Source organism: Leopardus geoffroyi, chromosome C1, assembly GCF_018350155.1.
Source record: "Leopardus geoffroyi isolate Oge1 chromosome C1, O.geoffroyi_Oge1_pat1.0, whole genome shotgun sequence".
Taxonomy (NCBI): Eukaryota; Metazoa; Chordata; class Mammalia; order Carnivora; family Felidae; genus Leopardus; species Leopardus geoffroyi.
This window is the reverse complement of record NC_059328.1, coordinates 142,201,535-142,226,457: the sequence shown is the minus strand read 5'-3', so window position 1 is coordinate 142,226,457 and position 24,923 is coordinate 142,201,535. Positions and strand designations below refer to the sequence as shown.

General features: G+C 37.6%; 1 protein-coding gene across 7 annotated transcripts in view; it reads right to left on the bottom strand.

Annotated features, from left to right (window-relative positions):
- RIF1 (replication timing regulatory factor 1) overlaps positions 1 to 24,923 on the bottom strand; it is a 75,254-nt gene that overhangs the window by 27,595 nt on the left and 22,736 nt on the right. For 5 of the 7 annotated variants that reach the window (XR_006712878.1, XM_045479781.1, XM_045479786.1 and 2 more), the window contains exons 16-20: positions 18,590 to 18,676; positions 17,871 to 17,944; positions 17,250 to 17,430; positions 15,831 to 15,938; positions 15,328 to 15,477 (exon numbers count right to left, since the gene is read on the bottom strand). Coding sequence is in view for 6 of the 7 variants with exons in the window: in XM_045479781.1 (XP_045335737.1) it covers positions 15,328 to 15,477; positions 15,831 to 15,938; positions 17,250 to 17,430; positions 17,871 to 17,944; positions 18,590 to 18,676 (600 nt within the window). In the remaining variant the exon portion in view is untranslated. The remainder of the gene's footprint in view (positions 1 to 15,327; positions 15,478 to 15,830; positions 15,939 to 17,249; positions 17,431 to 17,870; positions 17,945 to 18,589; positions 18,677 to 24,923) is intronic. The other 2 variants (XM_045479784.1, XM_045479785.1) reach the window with 1 other exon arrangement.

Below are 24,923 nucleotides of genomic sequence, written 5' to 3'. Positions count from 1 at the left end.
TACACTGAAAACTGTAGAAAGCTTATGAAAGAAATTGAAGACGACACACAAAAAATAGGAAAAGATACCATGCTCCTGGATAGGAAGAACAAATATGGTTAAAATGTCAATACTACCCAAAGCAATCTACATATTCAATGCAATCCCTATCAAAATAACACCAGCATTCTTCACAGATCTAGAACAAACAATCCTAAAATTTGTATGGAACCAGAAAGACCCTGAATAGCCAAAGCAATCTTGAAAAAGAAAACCAAAGCAAGAGGCATCATAATCTCGGACTTCAAGATGTATTACAAGGCTGTAATCATCAAGACAGTATGCCACTGGCACAAAAACAGACACTCAGATCAATGCAACAGAATAGAGAACCCAGAAACGGACCCACAAATGTATGGCCAACTCATCTTTGACAAAGCAGGAAAGAATATCCAATGGAATAAAGACAGTCTCTTCAGCAAGTGGTGCTGGGAAAACTAGACAGCGACATGCAGAAAACCAAACTTGGACCACTTTCTTACACCATACACAAAAATAAACTCAAATTGGATGAAAGACTTAAAGATGAAAGACAGGAAGCCATCAAAATCCTCGAGGAGAAGAAAGCAGGCAAAAATCTCTTTGATCTTGGCCACAGAAACTTTACTCAACACGCCTCCAGAGGCAAGGGAAACAAAAGCAAAAATGAACTATTGGGACCTATCAAAATAAAAAGCTTCTGCACAGTGAAGGAAACACTCAGCAAATCTAAAAGGCAATGACAGAATGGGAGAAAATATTTGCAAATGACAGATAAAGGGTTAGTATCCAAAATCTATAAAGAACTTATCAAACTCAACACCCAAGAAACAAATAATCCAGTGAAAAAATGGGCAAAAGACATGAATAAACACTTCTTCAAAGAAGACATCTGTCCAAATGGCCAACAGACACATGAAAAAATGCTCAACATCACTCGTCATCAGGCAAATACAAATCAAGACCACAGTGAGATACCGCACCTCACACCTGTCAGAATGGCTAACAACTCAGGCAACAACAGATGTTAGCGAGGATGTGGAGACAGAGGATCTCTTTTGCACTGCTGGTGGGAATGAAAACTGGTGCAGCCACTCTGGAAAACAGTGTGGAGGTTCCTCAAAAAATTAAAAATAGAACTACCCTACAACCCAGCAATTGTACTACTAGGTATTTATCCAAGGGATACAAGTATGCTGTTTCAAAGGGGCACGTACACCCCAATGTATTATAGCAGCACTATCAACAAGAGACCAAAGTATGAGTCCACATGTCTGTCAATGGATGAATGGATACAGATGTGGTATATATATAAACAATGGAGTATTACTCGACAATCAAAAAGAATGAAATCTTGCCATGTGCAACTATATGGATGGAAGTTGAGGGTATTATGTTAAGCGAAATTAGTCAGAGAAAGACAAATATCATATGACTTCACTCATATGAGGACTTTAAGACACAAAACAGATGAACACAAGGGACGGGAAGCAAAAATAATATAAAAACAGGGAGACAAAACATAAGAGACTCTTAAATATGGATAACAAACAGAGGGTTACTGGAGGGGTTGATAGAGGGGAGATGGGCTAAATGGGTAAGGAGCATTAAGTGATCTACTCCTGAAATCACTGTTGCACTACATGCTAACTTGGACGTAAAATAAAAAATAATAAATAAATATCACATACTCTTCCAACAAAGTCCACTAGGTGCCCCATAAGAACAAGGTTCTTTTTTCTTGTTTTTAATGTTTGTTTATTTTTGAGAGAGAGAGAGAGAGAGCACAAGTGGCGGTGGGGCAGAGAAAGAATCTGAAGCAGGCTCCAGTCCCCAAGCTATCAGCACAGAGCCTAATGCAGGGCTTGAACTCACAAACTGTGAGATCATGACCTGAGCCGAAGTCAGATGCTTAACCGACTGAGCCACCCAGGGGTCCCAAGAACAAGGTTCTTAATTAGAGTCTTTATCAAATTCTTCATGAAAATTACAAGTGTTCACCGAACCCAGTGACAAAACAAAACAATGAAAAAGTTGCTAAGCTCCCTCATACCCTTTCCTCCTCCTCCTGTAATCCAACTAAAACAAAAATAAAATTCATAGAAGCATCAGAGATTTTCTGGAAACATTTTTTTAAAGGCAGGGAGACTAAACACAGAACCAAGAAAATCCCAGCACCATGAGTTCCAAAAAAAAAAAAAAAAAAGCACCTCCAAAATAGCCTTCCTAGCAAAACTTTTTTTTTTTTAATGTTTATTTATTTTTGAGAGAGAGTGTGCGCACAAGCAGGGGAGGGGCAGACACAGGATCCAAAGCAGGCTCCAGGCTCTGAGCTGTCAGCACAGAACCCAATGCAGGGATCGAACTCACAAACTGTGTGTGTGATCATGACCTGAGCCAAAGTCAGATGCTCAACTGACTGAGCTCCCAGGCACCCTCCTAGCAAACCTAAGTAACAGAAGACACAGTGAGAGTTCTGAGAAAAAAGTTAAAACACTACTGAAATTAAAGATCTATAAAATAAATGCACTTTCTTCTCCCCTTATTCTCCATTACTATCCACTTTTCCACTTCACTGGGATAATTCACATGTCTGCCCCCAAAGACAATCTCCCCCAATGAGTATTAAGAGCCAGGAGGAGGAAAGCAGCAGTGCCCCAATGAACCAACAAAAATTACACAGCAAGTCCAGATGACAATCCATATTTTCATATACAAAAGATGTTAAATCCCCAGGTGTTTCCTTCAGGCTCCAATGACCAAGTAAAAGATGCCTCTAACTTCAATTTGCTATCAAGGCTGGAAAAAGAGGGGCTCTCTCTAGGAAACAGATACCAGTATTGCTCAGTATTAGCCTTAATCAATAAACATGCACATTCACAAGGAGAACCAGTCCCATGGGAAAGGTGGGCTAAACATCAACAGTACCAACCCATGAGGGAAAATCTAATAACAAACAAAAGGAAATTAATATGCCAGAGAGAAGAGGAAATATTATCGACTTAAAAATAGTAATCACAGGAATGCCTGCGTAGCTCAGTTGATTGAGCATCCAACTCTTGCTTTTGGCTCAGGTCACGATCCCAGGGTCATGGGATCAGGCCCCATATCAGGCTCCATGCTGACAGTGCAGAGCCTGCTGGGGATTCTCTCTCTGCCCCTCCCCCACTCTCTCTCAAAAAAAAATAGAGAAAGTAATAATAACTAAAAAAAAAACACTAATTAAAAAAACAAAACCATTATCAAACACTTCAGCATTTAAACCACAAATTAAGTCACAAAGTAACCAAGCTCCTAGAAAGCAGTACCAAACAAAACACAAACAGGTGTAGAGAAAGAAAAAGAAGGGACACAAAAGATAAATTCAAAGGCCTAAAAACCACCTAAAACAGTACTGAAAAACAGAAGGGACAAAGAACACCATTAAAGCAAGGCAATTTTTCTGAGATGAAGGCACAGCTCTTTAGATTGAAAGGGTCTACTAAGCATCTAACTTCAGCTCAAGTCATGACCTCAGTTTAGGAGTTCAAGCCCCACACTGGGCTCTCTGCTATCAGCACAGAGCCTGTTTCCAAACCTCTGTCTCTGCCCCCCCTCTGCCCCTCCCCGTGTGCACCCTCTCTCTCAAAAATATTTAAAAATGATAAAGACACCCCAAGAGACACCCTGCTGAAATGTCTAAATTCCAAAAACTAGAGAAAAATCCTGTAACTTTATAGAAAAAAGTTATTAAGGAAAAAAAAAGTATCAAAGTATGCATCTGCAACAATATAAGCTATAATAAATAATTTTAGTCAAAATTCTGTGATCTAAATTTTCTGGAACCTAAAAATTATAACTAATCAATACTGATTAGTTATATGTACCAAACAAGGAGGTTATCAGTCATATGTGGGTGTGTGTATCTTATATATTAGTACCAGGTACCAGTCATCATTTATATATATATATATGCATATATATAAATGCATATTTAAAAAATATTTGTAGGAGATTGTAGGAGAGTCTACAATCCTACATTTGTAGGAGAGTGGTATCAATGTCTTTACTTGCTGGGGTAGAATGTTACGGATATGAACTCTTCAAATCTAAAAGATGAATAGAAGTTTTAACAGTATATCTGAAAGAAGCTAAAGATTAAAACACATACTCCATTTCCTATTAAATACAAGGTTAAATCTACTTTTAAAAAGACTTCCATATTTATTTATATGCTGCAAAAGACACAAAGGAGGAGCACCTGGGGTGCTGACAATACTCTATAACTGACCTTGGTGATGGCTACAGAAGTATTTCGTATAATAATTTGTCAAACTGTATTATTTCATGCAATTTTCTTTGTATTGCTGGGTAAGTTTTTTCATTTGTTATTTTTTAAAATGTTTATTTATTTTGAGAGAGGGGGAGCACGCAAGTGAGCACAGGAGGGGGAGGAGTGGGTGGTAGGGAGAATCCCAAGAAGGCTCCACATCCAGCACAGAACCTGAGGAGGGTCTCGGTCTCAGAAAATGTGAGATCATGACCTGAGGTAAAATCAAGAGTCAGACATTTAACCAACTGAGCCACCCAGGCACCCCACGGCAAGTTTCTTTTTTTAAAAAAGATTACACAGGGCACCTGGGTGGCTGAGTCAGTTAAGCATCTGACTTTGGCTCAGGTCATGATCTCACAGTTCTTGAGTTCAAGTCCCACTTCAGGTGAGCTTGTGCCCCACTTCTGCTTCTCTCTGTCTCTCTCTGCCACTCGCTCACTTGTGCCCTCTTTCTCAAAATAATAAAAAATAAAAAAAGATTACACAAATTCTCAAAAAGGCATGAGCATATTCATATCAGTTAATATCAAGTAGGTAAAATTCAAAAAGGTAGAGAGGAACTAATTACCATGAAGACAAAGTCACGAACCTATAAGCATGATGATGTAGCATCAAAATATGTAATAAACATGTTCAAATATATCAAATTCACAATCAGGGAGATACTTTACCAAGATTCTTAGAAACAGGTGGTAGGGGGCACCTGGGGGTTAAGCATCTGACTTCAGTTCAGGTCATGATCTCACACTTCGTGGGTTCAAGTCCCGTGTCAGGCTCCAGGCTGACAGATCAGAGCCTGGAGACGACTTCAGATTCATGTCTCCCTCTGTCTCTGCCCCTCCCCCACCCCCCTCAAAAATAAATAAATAAACATTAAAAAAAGATAACAGGTGGTAGAGGGAAGATGACAGAGTAGACGGAGCCTAAATTCACCCTATCTCCAAAATACACCTAGGTAACACTCACATCAGTGCAAATCACCCAGAAAACAACACAAAGACTGATGGCTAAATGTAGAGAAGGGGCCATATGGAAAACAGTAGGAAGGGTGGAGATGCCTTTGGGAACCAAGCTGACTCACAAAATGGTCCCCAGTAAGGAAGGTGACAGCAGGCACAGAAAAGGGTGAGAAGCAGACCCCATGCCAGGCACCAGGGAGATGAATCCCCATTAACATATGGCTTTGAAAAACAGAAGGGCTACTTTGGGAATTCTTACAATCAGTGGGGCTCAACACTTGGAACTTCAAAAATCAGCTGGTTGGGCCGGGACTGCCAGGAGAAACTTGAGTCCCCACCCATAAACAGCATAACAAACAAACTTACTGAGATACAGCATAGACGCAGCAGTTTGAGAAACACCTGGAGCACAAGGGAAAAACATTTATGACTAAACTTCAAACAAGTGCTGGATGAGCAGGGGTCCTTAGGAGACTTCTGTAAGAACAAAAGAGCTGGCAGGTCCAACTTCTTTCCCAATGCCCAGGCTAGACACATGGACATACACAGGAGCTAGCGCAGCATGAACATTCTCCAATTAGCATGCTAAAGTCTTGCCCTGCACCTGTGTTTTTCTGTGGACTTGCCCCTCCAGCCCGCCCATGGTATGGCAATGGGCAAACAGTCCCAACAGGAATCACGAGGACTCCAAAGTGACTCCTACTCCAGGAGAGGTGAACATAACCACATACACCATTCTAACTGTGGCTCCAGCAGTGGACTCAGGGCAGACATCAAGACTGCCTGCAGGCCCCACCTACCAATGAAAGCTTCTCAGGGAACATAGGGAAAGTAACACGGAGTTCCTTGCTATTGGCAAACACCTGGTCTGACTCAACTCAAGCCCAAGACGGCACCAGACTGGCCTACTAACAACATAGGGACAAACCTAGCAACAGTGAGAACCACTGCAGACAACTGGACTGAAGACAAAAGCGACTCAGACACAACAGCAGGGCACATACAACACATGTATGAGACACCCTCAAGAACGAGTTTCTGGTGAATAGGGGACACTGAAATACAGGGCATTGCAGGACCTCTCTTTATAAGGCCACCACCTGCAAGAGCAGAAGATGCAGCTGACTTCCCTAACACACAGAAACAGAGTTACATAAAATGAGGAGACAGAGGAACATGCACCAAATGAAAGAAAAGAACAAATCATAACACAAGACTAATAGACGAAATGGAAATAAATAATATGCTTGATAGTGAATTTAAAGCAATAGTCATAAAGATGCCTACTGGACTTGGAAAAAGATTGGAGAATCTCAGTGAGACCCTGAATAAAGAGATAGAAAACATTAAAGAAATTCAGTGATACCATCAAGCATAGTAATATCCACATTACAGAGATCTCAGAAGAAGAGACAGAGAAGGGGGCAGAAAATTTGAAGAAATAACTGAAAACTTCCCAAACCTGAGAAAGTCAACAAATCCAATTCAGGAGGCACAGGAGAATCCCCGACAAAATCAACCCTAGAAGGTCCACACCAAGATACATAGTAATAAAAGTGGCAAAAAGCAGTGATAAAAAGAGAATTTTAACAGCAAGAGAGAAGAAACAGTTATATACCAGTGAAAACCCTTAAGCCTATAAGCAGATTTTTTCAGCAGAAACCTTGCAGACCACAAGAGAGGGACATTAAATATTCAAAGAATATGAAAGAAAAAGAAAAGAAACAAACAAACGAACAAACAAACACCAGCAGCCAAGTATGCTCTATCCAGCAAGGATATCATTCAGAATAGAAGATGAGATAAAGAATTTCCCAAACAAAACATAAAGGAATTCATGACCAAAAAACTAGCCCTATAAGAAATGTTAAAGGGGACTCTTTGAGTGGAATGGACCTTAAGTAGAAGAAAAGCAGGAAGCACAAAAGCAGTAAAATGAAGTATATCTATAAATAGCAGTAAGGGGATTCACAAAACAAAAGAATGTAAAGAATGACACCATATACCTAAAATACAGGGCAGGTAGAGACAGGAGTAAAGAATGAGTTCAAACTCAAGTAGTGATCAACTTAACACAGATTGCTATCTACATGCAAACTATGTTGCATACAAACCTAATAGTAACCACAAATCAAAAACCAGTAATAGATATGCAAAAAATAAAGAAAAAAAGGAATCCAAATATACCACGAAAGAAAGCCAGGAAACTCTGAGAACAAGATAGGAACAGAGAAGAACTACAAAAACAACAGGGAAACAAGAAACGAAATGACAATTAAGTGCAAACCTCTCAAAAATTACTTTGAATGTAAATGGAGTAAATGCTCCAATCAAAAGACAAACAGTAATGGAATGAATTAAAAAAATACAAGATCTATCTATATGTTGCCTACAAGAGACACATGTCAGACCTAAAGACACATGCAGACTGAAAGTGAAAGAATGCAAAAGAATTAATCGGGCAAATGAAAGTGGAAAAAGAGCTGGGGTAGAAACACTACTTCTACTGGACACGACAGATTAAAACAAAGACTGTAACAAAGATACTATATACTCATAAAGGATAATCATAATCCAACAAGAAGATTAAACAATTGTAAATACTTATGCACCCAACATGAGACCACCCAGTATGTAAAACAGCTAATAACATACATAAAATAATTCATAGTAATACAGTAATAGTAGAGAACTTAACACCCACTTACATCAATGGACAGATTATCCAAACAGAAAATCAAGAAGGAAATACTCTTGAATAGTACCATGGAACAGATGGATCTAATAGAAATATTCAGAACATTCCAATCTAAAACAGCATAACACACATTCTCTTCCAGTGAACGTGGAACCTTCTCCAGAATGAACCACGTTAGGCCACAAAACAACTCTCAACAAATTCAAAAATCAAACTCATACAACCCATCTTTTCCAACCACAACCTTATGAAATAAGAACTCAAGAAAACACAAATACAGAAAGGTTAAATAACATGCCACTGAACAATGAATGGATCAACCAACAAATCATGAAAACAAATGAAAATGATGGTTCAAAACCTGTGAGATGCAGCAATAGTGTTCCTAAGAGGGAAGTTTATAGCATTACAGGCCTACTGCAGGATGCAAGAAAAAAATATCAAATAAACAATCTGATCTTACATCTACAGGAGCAGGAAAAAGAACAAACAGAACCCAAAATTGTAGAAGGAAGGAAACAAATGAATTAGAAACTAAAAAAAGCAATAGAACAGATGAACCAGAGCTGCTTCTTTGAAAAATCCAACAAAACTGCTAAACCTTTAGCCAGACTTATCAACAAAAAAAGAGGACTCAAACAAAATCAGAAAGAGAAACAGAGCCAGAAAAGCATGAGACTCTAGACCTTAAGGTTGTGTGTTTGAGCCTCACTTAGGGTGTAAAGATTACTTAAAAATAAATCTTTGAAAAAAAAAAAAAAAGGAGGAATAATAACTGACACCACAGAAATAAAAAGTATTATGAAAGAATATTATGAAAAGTATATGCCAACAAATTAAACATCCTAGAAAATATAGATAAATTCCTAGAAATGCATTAGGAAGAAATAGAAAATTTGAATAGACCAACTACCAGCAATGAAATTGATTCAGTAACCAAAAAACTCCCAACAAACAGAAGTCCAGGATCAGATGGCTTCACAGGTTAATTCTACCAAACATTTCAAGAAAAGTTAATAACTGTTCTCAAAATAATCCAAAAAATAGAAGAGGAAGGAAAGCTTCTAATTCATTCTATGAGCGCTATTACCCAGATACTAAAACCAGATAAAGATACTACAAAAAACAGAACTACAGTCCAGTATCTCTGATGAACAGAGGCAAAAATCCTCAACAAAATATTACTAAATGGAATTCAAAAATACATTAAAGAATAATTCACCATGATCAAGTGGGATTTATTCCTGAGATGCAGTGGCAGTTTAATATTCACAAATCAACATGATATATCACAAGAGGAAGGATAAGAACCACATGATCACTTCAATAGATGCAGGAAAAGCATCTGACAAGTAGAACACCCATTCATGATAAAAACCCTCAACAAAGTAGGTTTAGAGAAAACATACCTCAACATAATAAAGGCCATATCTGAAGAACCCAGTGTACATCATACTCAATGATGAAAACTGAGAGTTTTCCCCCTATTGTCAGGAATAAGACAAAGATATCCACTCCCACCACCTTCACTCAACATAGTACTGTAAGTCCTAGCTACAGCAATCAAAGAAGAAAAAGAAAGGGCACCCGAACTGGTAAGGAAGAAGTAAAATTATTTGCAGATGACATAATAGTATACCTAGAAAAAAACCTTTAAAAAATGCCACCAAGGGGCGCCTGGGTGGCGCAGTCGGTTAAGCGTCCGACTTCAGCCAGGTCACGATCTCGCGGTCCGTGAGTTCGAGCCCCGCGTCAGGCTCTGGGCTGATGGCTCAGAGCCTGGAGCCTGTTTCCGATTCTGTGTCTCCCTCTCTCTCTGCCCCTCCCCCGTTCATGCTCTGTCTCTCTCTGTCCCAAAAATAAATAAACGTTGAAAAAAAAAAAAATTAAAAAAAAAAAAAAAAATGCCACCAAAAAACTGCTAGAATTGATAAATGAATTCAGTAAGGTCGTGGAATACAAACTTAGTATACAGAAATCCATTGCATTTCTATATACTAAAGAAACAGCACAAAGAGAAATTAAGGAAACAATCGCATTTACAATTGCACAAAAATAATAAAATACCTAGGAATAAACATCACCAAGGAGATGAAAGACCTGTAACCTAAAATATATAAAACACTGATGAAAGAAATTGACGGTGACACAAATGGAATCATATTCCATGCACACAGACAGGGAAAAAAAATACTGTTAAAATGTCCATACTATCCAAAGCAACTGATAGATTTAATGCAATCCTTATAAAAATCCCATTGGGGCGCCTGGGTGGCTCAGTTGGTTGAGCTTCTGACTTTGGCTCAGGTCATGATCTCGCAGCTGACGATATGAGCCCCCACACTGGACTCTGTGCTGACAGCTCAGACCCTGGAGCCTGCTTCAGATTCTGTGTCTCCCTCTCTCTCTGCCCCTTCCATGCTCATGCTCTGTCTCTGTCTCAAAAATAAATAAATATTAAAAAAAAAAAAATTAAATCCCTTAAAAAAAATCCCAACAGCATTTTTCACAGAATAAATAGTCCTAGAATTTGTATAGAAACACAAAGACTCCAAATAGCCAAAGAAATCTTGAAGAACAATACTAAAGCTCTCACAATCCCCAATATCAAGATATACTACCAAAGCTATAGTAATCAAAACAGTACAGCACTGGCACAAAAACAGACACATAGATCAATTGAACAGGACAGAAAGCCCATGAAAAACTCATGACTATATAGTCAATCTTTGACAAAAGAGGCAAAAAAAACTATGCAATGAGAAAAAGATGGTCTCTTCAACAAACGATGTTGGGAAAACTAGACAGTTATATGCAAAGGAATAAAAGTAGACCACTTTCTTACACCAGACAAAAAAAGAAACCCAAAATGGATTAAGGGCCTAAATGTAATACATGAAATCATAAAAATCCTAGAAGAGAGCACACACAGTAATTATCTCTGACATTGGCCATAGCAACATTTTTCTAGGTATGTCTCCTTAGGCAAGGGAAAAAGAAGCAAAAATAAATGATGGAGTCTACATCACAATAAAAAGTTTTGCAAAGTAAACAATCAGTAAAACTAAAAGGCGACCTATGGAATGGGAGAAAATATTTGCAAATGACACATCTCATAAAAAGGGCAGTATCCAAGTAAAGAACTTCTACAACCCAACATCAAAAACAACAAATAACCCAGGGCGCCTGGGTGGCTCAGTCAATTGAGCGTCCGACTTCGGCTCAGGTCATGATCTCGAAGTTCATGAGTTCAAGCCCCACATGGGGCTCTGTGCTGATAGCTCAGTGCCTGGAGCCTGCTTCGGATTCTGTGTCTCCCTCTCTCCCTGCCCATCCCTCTCTCACAGTGTCTCTCTCTTAAAAATAAACATTAAAATTTTTTTAAAAAAACCAAAGAACAAATAATCCAATTAAAAATGGCAAGAAGATATGAACAGACATTTCTTCCAAGAAGACATACACATGGCCAAACAGACACATGAAAAGATGCTCAACAGCACAAGTCAGGAAAATGCAAATCAAAACCACATGAGACACCACCTCACATCTGTCAGAATGACTAAAATCAAAAACAAGAAACAAGTGTTGACTATAAAGTGGAGAAAAAGGAACCTTCATGCACTACTGGTGGGAGTACAAACTGGTGCAGCATGTATGGAGATTCCTCAAAAAATTAAAATAGAATTACCATATGATCCTCCACCATAGATATTTACCCGAAGAATACAAAAATGTTAATTTGAAAGACATATGCACTCCTAGGTTTACTGCAGCATTACCTACAATAGCCAAATTATGGAAGCAGCTCAACTGTCCATCAATTGATGAATGGATAAAGATGCGGTGTATATATACAATCGACTATTACTCAGCCAAAAAAAAAAAAAAAAAAAAAAATGAAATCTTGCCATTTTCAACAAGGTGGATGGATCTAAAGGGCATAATGCTAAATGAAGTAAGTCAAGGTAAAACAAGTATGTCATTTCACTCATATGTGGAATTTTAGACAAAAGAAACAACAGCAGGGACGCCTGGTTGACTCAGTCGATTAAGCATCTGACTTTGATTCAGGTCATGATCTCACAGTTCATGGGTTCAAGCCCCGTGTCAGGCTCTAGGCTGACAGTGAAGGGCCTGCTTGGGATTCTCTCTCTGCCCCTCCCTGACATGTACTTTCTCTCTCCCCCAAAATAAACTTAAAAATAGTAACAGTAACAACAGCAAAGAGGCAAACCAAAAAACAGACTCTTAGCTACAAAGAAGAAACCGATGGTTACCAGAGGGCAGCGGCGATGGGTAAAACAGATGAAAAGGATTAAAAGTACACTTATGGTGAGCACTGTGTAATGTACAGAATCACTGAATCACTGTATTTTACACCTGAAACAGTAACTTAACACTGTACGTTAACTATACTTGAACCAAAATAAAAATTAAAGAAAAAATTAATATCCTATAATCATTAAGAGCAGCATTAAGAGTAGCCTTAGATGCATACATTGGAAAAGATGAAAAAGTGACACCTTCAGATGTAAGCTAAAAATTTACCCAGAAAATGGAAACAAAAACATTCGGTGTAATATAGTAATGACACTGAAAATTTAAAAGTTAGAAACCCATCTTTTCAGAGTTTTTAATGTACTTTCAACATTTTTAAAATTTTTAAAATTTGAGAATAATTTATATACAATGTTAGTATCAAGTATAACATTCTTCTCCACAATACTGGGATAATTCTGATTATTGTATTTTTATACAATAGAATTTATCAGTGACTTCAAAAATGGTGTTAATCGGGGTGCCTGGGTGACAGTCGGTTAAGCTTCTGACTTCAGCTCAGGTCATGATCTCGCGGTTTGAGCCCCGCATCAGGCTCTGTGCTGACAGCTCAGAGCCTGAAGCCTGCTTCACATTCTGTGTCTCCCTCTCTCTCTCTGACCCTCTCCTCCTCACACTGTCTCTTTCTAAAGTAAATAAAACATTAAAAAAATTTTTTTTCAATGGTGATAATCAACGAACAATACAACTACAGATGACGTTCTTACACTAGACAAAAATTAGACAATGAGGAATTTCCATCTCACTAACAGAGATACAGGCAAAAATCTTAAAACACTATATATATGCAATGTTTTAAAAGAATTTCACTGTGACTAAGGGTATCCGAAGAAAAAAAGACTGGTTCGATATAAAGAAATGCACATCAGCAACAGCTTTTATAAATACTACAGAAACAACCACGTTATGGGTATTTGTGTGGCAGGTAGGAATAGATGGACCTTTGTAATGGCTGAAAGCCAGCTTTAAAAAAAAAAAAAAAAACAAGCAAGATAGGTTAACCTTAGAAGAGCTAAATATATGAACACAATTATTCTTAGATGGAAAGATTCAACATAATAAAGAGTACTTCTCAAATTTCTCTATGAATTCAACATAACCAACCAATGCCAAACAAAATCTAAAGAGTATTTCATAAAACTTAACAGATTCTAAACTTATTTCAGAAGAGAACAAAGATGAAAGTCTAACCAAGACAGTATTTAAAAGATGAAAAGTATGGGCTGACATTCTCCCTAACAGTTATAAAATCATTCAACAAATTCACTATGTGCCATTTACCCAAAGGACACAAAAATGCTGATTCGAAGGGCATAAGCACCCCAATGTTTACAGCAGTACTATCAACAATAGCTAAAGTATAGAAACAGCCGAAATGTCCGTTGACTGACGAATGGATACACAAGGTGTAATATATATAATGGAATATTATTCAGCAACCAAGAAGAATGAAATCTTGCCCTCTGCAACAACATGGATGGAACTGGAGTGTATTACGCTAAGAGAAATAAGTCAGAGAAAGACAAATACCATATGATTTCATTCACATGTGGAATTTAAGAAACAAAACAGATGAATATAGGGAAAGGGAAGAAATATACAATAAAAACAGAGAGGGAGACAAACCATAAGAGACTCTTAAGGACACAGAACTGAGGGTTGCTGGTGAGGATTGGGGGGGAGGGGGCGGGAATGAGCAAAATGGGTGATGGGCATTAAGGAGGGCACTAGCTGGGATGAACACTGGGTGTTATATGTAAGTGGTGAATCACTAAATTCTATTCCTGAAATCACTATTGTACTATATGTTAACTTGGATTTAAAAAAAACATTCACTATGTGCCAGATAAATGCCAGGGATACATATGAAGACAGAATGTACTTCATGGAGTGTTAAGTAACATAATGAAGTACACAAATGCTTCTGACAGAAGTGCCAAAAAGGAAATAACAAGGTGCTACCATAGATACTGGCAAACTTAATTAGGAAAGACCCCTTGGAGAATGAAGTATCAGCCTCACGGGCAGTTGTAAGTAGTTTGGATTTTTACCCTAAGTGCTACAGAAGTTTTTTTCAATGATAAGATGACATTTTTAAAGTCATCCTGACAAATTCTATCGTATCAAAATTGTACCAATATTTTTAAAAAGACACTATAAGGGCAATAAAAAATCTGAAAGATGAATTTCTAGCTCTTGTACCTCTTTTTTTTTTTTTAAGTTTATTTTTATTTTGAGGACAAGCAAGAGAGTGGGAAAGGGAGACAGAGAGGACAGAATCCCAAGCAGGCTTTACAATGTCAGTGCAGAGCCTGATGCAGGGCTCGAACTTACCAATCATGAGATCATGACCTGAGCAGAAACCAAGAGTCAGATACTTAATTAACTGAGCCACCCAGGTGCCCCAGTATCTCTACTTTTCTTAACAGTGATAACCACTATCAAATGATAGAAGTCCATATTTCCAGATGAAAAAGCATGCTTCAGAGTTATATAATAGAATTCAAGTGGCAAGAACACAGTACTCATGTACATAGGTATCAATATGTAAATTATTTGTGTGAATACAAAAAAGAAGTCTACTCTAGTGATATAAACCAATTGAAAGCATTTGCCTCTTTTATTAAATAAAGGAAAGGTACAAAAACAATCCTCTGCTGTTAAGTCTACAAACTTCTAAAGGATTGCCTTTGAAGATCTAATAGATAAATATGAGAAAAGCTGGCTCCAGGACAAGGTCCTTGTGTTGTTAATCTAGAATGACACAAGCACTGCCTGTGTAGGAAAGTACTAAAAGTGCCTCCATGTTACTGGTCCTGAAACATGGACTTTAGAGTCTTGTAGACCAAAGACACAAAACTGTTTTGCAATGCTGTTACTTGTTTATGTATTAGTCCCTTATCAACTAAAAGCATTAATAAATGATAGTTCACACATGTCATCTCAATTTATTTGGAAAGTATTCTTTAAATACCACCAAGGTCAGTATGGGATAAACTCACTGAAAAGCCTGCATCTTCTAAACTGGACACGATCTTGGAAGAAAGTTCCTCACAGCACAAATTCTCTTCTGCAGTTGCCACCAAAGCAGCACAGCGGGCAAATGCTCTATATAATTCTGACCAAGTTCTAAGTAAGGTCTTCATGGTAGCCTAAAATTAACAGTAAGAAAGAAAATTTTAAAATGTCTATCTGCATATAAAACACCTAAGAGACTATACCTTAAAAAGCCACTGTAACATTTAAGGTGTCATAGAAGACATTAGTGTACAGTAAGTCCGCCACCCCCCCAGAATTCTATTTGAAGAACGGTAATAATGCCACAATTATCAGAGGTCAAGAGAAATTTCTTTCTTCCTTCACCATTTTCCTTTACCCTAAGCTAATTAAGTCATAAGGAAATCTCATTTCAGGAAAAATTACTGTAGGAATTCATTATAAAGGGTGAAATAACATTTTCAGAAAATTGTAAATTCTTCATGTAAAAAATGTGACATTGCCTTACCACTGGAAATTTCTGTACTGAAAATATATGGTTTATTGGTAAAGTCAATGCACCATATATGGCACTAAAGTTATGTTCTAAGGCATCACCTTGATTCACTTCATTGGTCTGAAACAAGAAAAATAATGAAGAAATTAGACAAATTACCATCTATTTCTAGTCTATGTAGTACCATCTTATTATCTATAGTAAGAATATGTCCCCCAGTATTGAGATGTTCAAAGGTAGTGCACTCCTAAGTCCTCTAATTGCAAATATGACCTCATTTGGAAATAAGTACTTTGCAGATGTAATCAAGTTACAATGAATGCATGTTGGATTAGGGTGTGTCCTGATCCAATCATTAGTATTTTGTAAGAGAAAAGGAATTTGGATAGACAAAAGACACAGGTAAGAATGCCATGTGAAGATGGAAGGAGAGATTACAGTGATGGGTCTACAACCCTAGGAACAATCAAGAACTGCCAGCAACCAAAGGTAGCTAACTGAGAAGAATACAACAATTCTCCCACAGGCTCCAGAAAAAAACCAAGCCTGCCAACACACTGATTTTGGATTTCTGGGCTCCAGAGTTATAAGACTAAATCCCTGTTGTTTTAAGCCATCAGCTTACAGTAATGTGTTACAGCAACGCTGAGAAACAATGCATGGTGTTTAAGTCCTTAAAAAAAAATCCCAGAAGTAAGTCCAAAATTTTCTACTATACATAGAAGGTAGGATTCAAGCAAGAACTTGAATTGCTATCCTTCAAATAATAGAAAACTATTTAGGAATATAAACTTTTTTCTTCCAGAAGAATGTTAAATGATGTGAATTGAGAAGTAAAAATAATGGCTATTATATTATCACTTAATGAATTTTGAGTCTTCAGTTTATTTCAGAATCACAGCAGAGTATTTCCCAGAACATACTTCCATTTAAAGACTGACAAAGCAGCTGATGAACCATTTATTAGTAGTGACAGAACTTGAGCTCCTTACCCCTGCCAATAATGTAACTTTTTAAAGTATTTAAATGATAAGGGTTAGTCAACTCTCAGCAGATTACTGGTTCAGGGACTAGTATATGGCTTTGCCACAATCACCAACATGGCTTGCCCATGGAAATCTTAATATACAGTCTAGTCAAGAAGAACATTATTCTTCCATAATAGTACAAATAATGAAATAAACTGAAATATAAATATGAAAAGTTGTATGTAACAGACCTGAGCCTTCTGGCTTTATAATCACTACTGGAAACAATGGAGCTGATTAGTCCCCATTAAGTTATACCTTCTCAAAAAAGGCAGAAATGCAATGAAAAGAAATCAACTAATATAAAGAACAGGAAATTAATCCCACAGGAGAAAATTTTTAACATCTTCTATTCAAATTCAAACTTAAGTTTTATGGGAAATATGTAGCACTTATGTCATACCTGATTAATCAATTCAGTTAGTGGGGTGACTATAATACTCCACATTCTCCAGAGATGCTCCTTGTTTTCCAACAGCTTTGCATTTTGATTAATAACATTTAAAACAGAGTCACTGAAAGCTAGTGGTGAAGTTGGTCCAGAAAGGACACAGCCTACAAGTGTTTCCAGATTGAGAAAAAACCTGAAGAAAAAATTTTGAGCCATGCATTAACCAGAGTGCATTTTGCCAAAATACATTAGTTACACCACACTACTAAAATTTCAAAAGTAACTGCCAAGGAAACAAGAAATGATAAATCCCAAGTTTTATTTTGATATTTTTAATTTAAAAAAATGATATAGTATATAATTCAAGACTCTCATTCATCAAACAGCCACCTTTCCAAGTTTATAAAAAGGCTAGTTTCAGGGGGCGCCTGGGTGGCTCAGTAGGTTGAATGTCCTACTTCAGCTCAGGTCATCTCCTCACAGTTCGTGGGTTTGAGCCCCACATCGAGCTCTGTGCTGACAGCTTAGAGCCTGGAACCTACTTCAGATTCTGTGCTCTCTCTCTGCCCCTCCCCTGCTCGTGCTGTCTCTCAAAAAATAAAACATAAAAAGCCTAGTTTCAGTTTAAATTACCTTTCATCTTCTACACCATATTCCAGGAGATTATTGTTGAAAATTAACTGAATTAAGAACAAAGCAGGAGTCCCCTGAAGAAAGACAGGAGATTGCAGTCAATCTTCTTGTTATAAGGAGTATAATCTTGTTACACATTTCCTACAATTATGTTAAATAGGATCCTTTTAAGCTACAAATAATTTAACTTTACCTATTACTTAGGATATGACACAATGTCAGAAAATATATTTCTATAAGCCACACACAAAAATCAAGCTCTTTATATTTCAATGACAGCTATTCCATCTACATGAGCAATTGAGGAATGGAATATTCCAGACATAAAAAGAACATTAAGTTAAAACGTCCTGGACTAACAAATACCTACATCTTGTAGTTATGTTTATTTCACCATAATCAAGCAACTGTTACTATGCTTCCAAATTTTTAAACAGTAACCACCACTATTACTATGTATAAGTAAATAGAAAACTTTCCTTCTAGAACTTTTTATGTAATTCAGAAAAACAGTTCCATTAATAGTGCCATATTTCTTTACATTAACTTATTACTGTTATCAGTTTTTCCCTTTAACATAATCAACATTCCAAATCTAATTCTCTCAAAATTTCACAATTTATGTTTCACTACGGTAAGGAAAACAACAACTGTCATGGAACCTTTTTTTTTTTTTTTTTGGCTAATTTTAACCATATCATTACATTTAAGATACTTGCATTAAGAATATCCATATTAGCAACCTGATATGCTGGTGAACCTAATACTTTCTGGGGCAGTCCTTTAATTGTAATTTCCATGAGGACCTAAGAAAGATAAAAAGTTTTGCTGTAAATTAGCCATAAAACTACTTTACTTAGTAAAAATCTAGTAGCGTTAGCTATATTCTATATTTTCAACAATTTATGGTTAAGTAATGCTCATTCATTAATGTAAATACATTCCCAGTTTAAGTTTCAAATACAATGTTTATACGTTAATGTGAATGTTATTTTTAAAAGTTCAAATACAGGGGCGCCTGGGTGGCGCAGTCGGTTAAGTGTCCGACTTCAGCCAGGTCACGATCTCGCGGTCCGTGAGTTCGAGCCCCGCGTCAGGCTCTGGGTTGACGGCTCAGAGCCTGGAGCCTGTTTCCGATTCTGTGTCTCCCTCTCTCTCTGCCCCTCCCCCGTTCATGCTCTGTCTCTCTCTGTCCCAAAAATAAATAAACGTTGAAAAAAAAAAAAAAAATTTTAAAAGTTCAAATACAGAAATACAAAAAAATAAAACAATAAAGTCTTTTATCTCCAGTGAAAAATCAATGCTATCAATTTGGAGTTTATGTTCAGGACCTTCTAAATTTCCATGTATTTTAGTACACAGAGAAACATAACTTCCTGGGCTAGCTGTCACATATAAAAATACATAATTATTTTTCTTATACCATTAATGACATTACACTGTGAGATACTCTGGAACTGACCTTCATCTAATTATGTTATGGAGTTTTCACATCAACATACGTAGACATTTTTTAAGTTTACTTATTCTTTTAAGTAACCACTATGCTCAATGTGGGGATCAAACTCATGACCCTGATACCAACAGTTGTACACTCTTCTGTGGCATCTGGGTGGCTCAATTGTTAAGCGTCTGACTCTTGATTTAGACTCAGGTCATGATCTCACAGTTGAGCTTAGTCCTGTATCAGACTCCACGTGACAGTGCAGAACATGCTTGGGATTCTCACTCTCCCTCTCTCCTTGCCCCTCCCCCACTCACTCGCTTGCAGGCTGTAACAGACTTAAAGAAAAAAGAGTTGTATGATCTTCTAAGTCATCCAGATGCCCCCTATGTAGACATTCGTAACTACTATAGGAACATGCATAGTTTATTCAAACATTTTTCTATTAATGGCCCTTGAGGGTATTTTTTTCATACCACAAAAAGATATTCTGCAATGAATTATGTACTCACTAGTGCCAAAAGCAAGTATTTCAAAAGACTACTAACTAGAAGCTGGGTCTAAAGACACACTCTTGCACTCCCTATCAAAATAACACCAGCATTCTTCACGAAGCTAAAGCAAACAATCCTAAAATCTGTATGGAGCCACAGAAGACCCCAATTAGCCAAAACAATCCTGAAAAAAATCAAAGCTGGAGACATCGCAATCCCAGACTTCAAGATGTATTACAAAGCTGGTATCAACAACACAATATGGTATCAACACAAAAACAGACAGATCAATCGAACAAAATATAGAATCCAGAAATGGATCCACAAATGTATGGCAACTAATCTGACAAAGCAGGAAAGAATACCCAATGCTACTGGAGTCAAAAGAAAGCTGAAATAGCCATGCTTATATCAGACAAACTAGATTTTAAACTAAAGGCTATAACAGGAGATGATGAAGGCCATTATAGCATAATTACGGGGTCTACCCATCAAGAAGAGCTAATAATTATGAATGTCTATGCACCAATTCGGGGGCACCCAAACATATAAAACAATCACAACATAAGCAATCTTACTTGTAAGAATGTGGTAATTGCAGGGGATTTTAAAACTCCAGTTACAGCAATGGACTCACCATCCAGACAGAAAAATCAAAGAAACAATGGCCCTGAATGATACACTGAACCAGATGTATTCTGGTTCTGTATTGTAGTTTGACAGATATATTCACAACTTTCATCCTAAAGCAGCAGAATACACATTCTTCTCAAATGCACATGGAACATTCTCCAATAGATCACATACTGGTTCACAAAAACAGCCCTCAATCAATATAAAAGAACTGAGATCATACCATGCATTTTCAGGTCACAATGCTCTGAAACTTGATATCAACCACAGAAAAATCAACCTCCAAATGCATGGAGATTAAAGAACATCGTACCAAAGAATGAATGGGTCAACCAGGCAATTAAAGAAGAAATTTAAAAATATATGGAAACAAATGAAATTGAAAACATGACAGCCCAAACTGGGATAAAGCAAAGGCAGTCTTAAGAGGAAAATATGTGGCAATCCAGGCCTATCTCAAGAAACAAGAAAAATCCCAAATACGAAATCTAACAGCACACTTAAAGGAAGCTGAAGCAGAACAACAAAGAAACCCCAAGGCCAGCAGAGGAGAAATAATAAAGACCAGAGCAGAAATAAACACAGAATCCAAAAAAAAAAAAACAACAACAAACAAACGTAGAACAGAACAATGAAACTAAGAGCTAACTGGTTTTTTGAAAAAAACAAAATTGATAAACCCCTAGCCAGACTTCTCAAAAAGAGAGGCCCCAAGCAGATAAAATCACGAATGAAAATGGATTTACCACAACCAATCCCTCAGAAATACAAGCAATTATCAGAGAACATTATGAAAAATTATATGCCAACAAACTGGACAACCTGGAAGAAATGAACAAATTCCTAAATACCCACACACTACCAAAACTCAAATGGGAAGAAACAGAAAATTTGAATAGACCCCCATTAACTAGTGAAGAAAATGAATCATTTATCAAAAATCTCCCAACAAATAAAAGTCCTGGCCCAGACGGCTTCCCAGGGGAACCGTACCAGACATTTAAAGCAGAGTTAATACCTATCCTTCTCAGGGCACCTGGGTGGCTCCGTCGGTTAAGCGTCCGACTTCGGCTCAGGTAATGATCTTATGGTTCATGAGTTTGAGCCCCCCATCTGGCTCTGTGGTGACAGTTCAGAGCCTGGTGCCTGCTTCAGATTCTGTGTCTTCCTCTCTCTTTGCCCCTCTCCCCCTCCCCCGCTCGCACTCTCTCTCAAAAATAAATAAAACATTAAAAAAAATTAAAAAAGAAAATACCTATCTTCAAGCTGTTCGAATAGTAGTAACGGAAAGAAATTTTCCGGACTCATTCTATGAAGCCAGCATTACCATGATTCCCAAACCAGACAGAGACCCCACAAAAAAGCAGAATTACAGGCCAATATCCCTGATAAACATGGATGCAAAAATTCTCAACCAGATACTATCAAATCGAATTCAACAGCATATAAAAAGAATTATTCACCATGATCAAGTGGGATTCATTCCTGGGTTGCAGGGCTGGTTCAACATTCACAACTCAATCTATGTGATACATCACATTAGTAAAAGAAAGAATAAGAACCATATGATCCTGTAAACAGATGCAGAAAAAGCATCTGACAAAATACAGGATCCTTTCTTAATAAAAACCCTCAAAGTCAGGATAGAAGGAACATACCTAAACATCATAAAAGCCATATGAAAAGCCTACTAACAACATCCTCAATGGAGAAAAACTGAGAGCTTTCCCCCTGATATCGGGAACGTGACATGGATGTCCTTCTCACCACTCTGGCTTAACATAGGTTCGAAGTCCTAGCATTAGCAATCAGACAACAAAATGAAATAAAAGGCATAAAAATTGGCAAAGAAGCCAAACTTTCACTTTTCTCAGATGACAGGATACTCTCTACGTGGAAAACCCGAAAGACTCCACCAAAAGGCTGCTAGAACTGATACCTGAATTCAGCAAAGTAGCAGGGTACAAAAACCAATGCACACAAATCAGTTGCATTTCTATACACCAATAATGAAGCAACAGAAAGAGAAATCAACGAATTGATCCCATTTACAATTGCACCAAGAACCATAAAATACATTTTACAAAGATGTAAAAGATCTGTATGCTGGAAACTATAGAAAACTTACGAAGGAAATTGAAGACACAAAGAAATGTAAAACCATTTCGTGCTCATGGATTGGAAGAATAAATATTGTTAAAATGTCAATACTACCCCAACAAGATACACATTCATTCTTCTCAAAGCTAGAACAATTCTAAAATTTGTATGGAACCACAAAAGACCCCGAACAGCCCAAGTAATACTGAAGAAGAAAACCAAAGTGGGAGGCATCACAATCCCAGACTTCAGCCTCTACTACAAAGCTGTAATCATTAAGACAGTATGGTATTGGCACAAAAACAGACACATAGACCAATGGAATAGAATAGAGAACCCGAAATTGGATCCACAAATGGATGGTCAAACAATCTTTAACAAAGCAGGAAAGAGTATCCAATGGAAAAAAGACAGTCTCTAGCAAATGGTGCTGGGAGAACTGGACAGCAACATGCAGAAGAATGAAACTAGACCACTTTCTTACACGATGCACAAAAATAAACTGAAAATGGATGAAAGACCTAAATGTGAGACAGGAAACCATCAAAACCCTACAGAAGAAAACAGGCAACAATCTTTGACCTCAGCCGTAGCCATTTCTTACTCAACATATCTCATCAAAAAGCTGCTGCACTGCAAAGGAAACAACCAACAAAACCAAAAGGCAATAACAGAATGGGATAAAATATTTGCAAATAACCTATCGGATAAAGGGCTAGTATCCAAAATCTACAAAGAACTTACCAAACTCCACATCCAAAAAACCAAATAATCCAGTGAAGAAGAAATGGGCAGAAGACATGAATAGACATGGCCAACAGACACATGAAAAGATGTTCAACAATCATCATCAGGGAAATACAAATCAAACCACACTGTGATACCACTTGACACAAGTCAGAGTGGCTAAACCTAGCAAGTCAGGAAACAACAGATGCTGGCAAGAATATGGAGAAACAGGAATCCTCTTTCACAGTTGGTGGGAATGCAAACTTGTGCAGCCGCTCTGGGAAAGTGTGGAGGGTCCTCAAAAAATTAAAAATAGTGGGGCGCCTGGGTGGCGCAGTTGGTTAAGCGTCCGACTTCAGCCAGGTCACGATCTCGCGGTCCGTGAGTTCGAGCCCCGCGTCGGGCTCTGGGCTGATGGCTCAGAGCCTGGAGCCTGTTTCCGATTCTGTGTCTCCCTCTCTCTCTGCCCCTCCCCCGTTCATGCTCTGTCTCTCTCTGTCCCAAAAAAATAAATAAACGTTGAAAAAAAAAAAAAAAATTTAAAAAAAAAAAAATTAAAAAAAAAAAATTAAAAATAGAACTACCTTAAACCCAGCCATAGCACTACTAGGAATTTATCCAAAGGATACAGCAGTGCTGATTCATAGGGCACATGTATCCCAGTATTTATAGCAGTGCTTTCAACAACAGCCAAAATATGGAAAGAGCCTAAATGTCCATCAACGAATGAACGGATAAAGAAGACGTGGTTTATATATACAATGGAATACTACTTGGCAATGATTAACAATGAAATCATGCCATTTGCAGGAACGTTGATGGAACTGGAAGGTATTATGCTGAATAAAATAACCCAGTCAGAGAAAGACAGATACGTGTTTTCATTCATATGTAGATCCTGAGAAACTTAGAAGACCATGGGAAAAGGGGGGGAAAAAAAAGAGAGAGAGGGAAGAAGGCAAACCATAAGAGACTCTTACAGAGAACAAAGTGACGGTTGATGAGGGAGTGGGGGAAAGGGGCAAATGGGTGATGGGCACTGAGGAGGGCATTTGTTGGGATGAGCACTGGGTGTTGTCGTATGTAAGCAATGAACCACGGGAATCTATCCCCAAAACCAAGAGCACACTTCACACACTGTATTTTAGCCAATTTGACAATAAATTATATTAAAAAAAAAAAAAAACCTACAGGAGAAAGGAGGCAAAAAAAATCTCTTTGACCTTGGCCGCAGCAACTTCTTACTCTGGAGGCAAGAGAAACAAAACCAAAAATGAACAACTGGAACTTCATCAAAATAAAAACCTTCTGCAGAGCGAAGGAAACAATCAGCAAAACTAAAAGGCAACCGAGAGAATGGGAGGAAGTATTTATTACAAATGACATCTCAGATAAAAGGTTAGTGTCCAAAACCTATAAAGAACTTATCAAACTCAACACCCAAAAAAATAATCCAGTGAAGAAATGGGCAAAAGACATGAACAGACACTTCTCCAAAGAAGACATCGAGATGGCTAACAGATACATGAAAAAATGCTCAACACTTCACTCATCATCAGGGAAATACAAATTAAAACCACAATGAGATACCACCTCACACCAGTCAGAAGGGCTAAAATAAACAACTCAGGCAACAACAGATTTGGTGAGGAT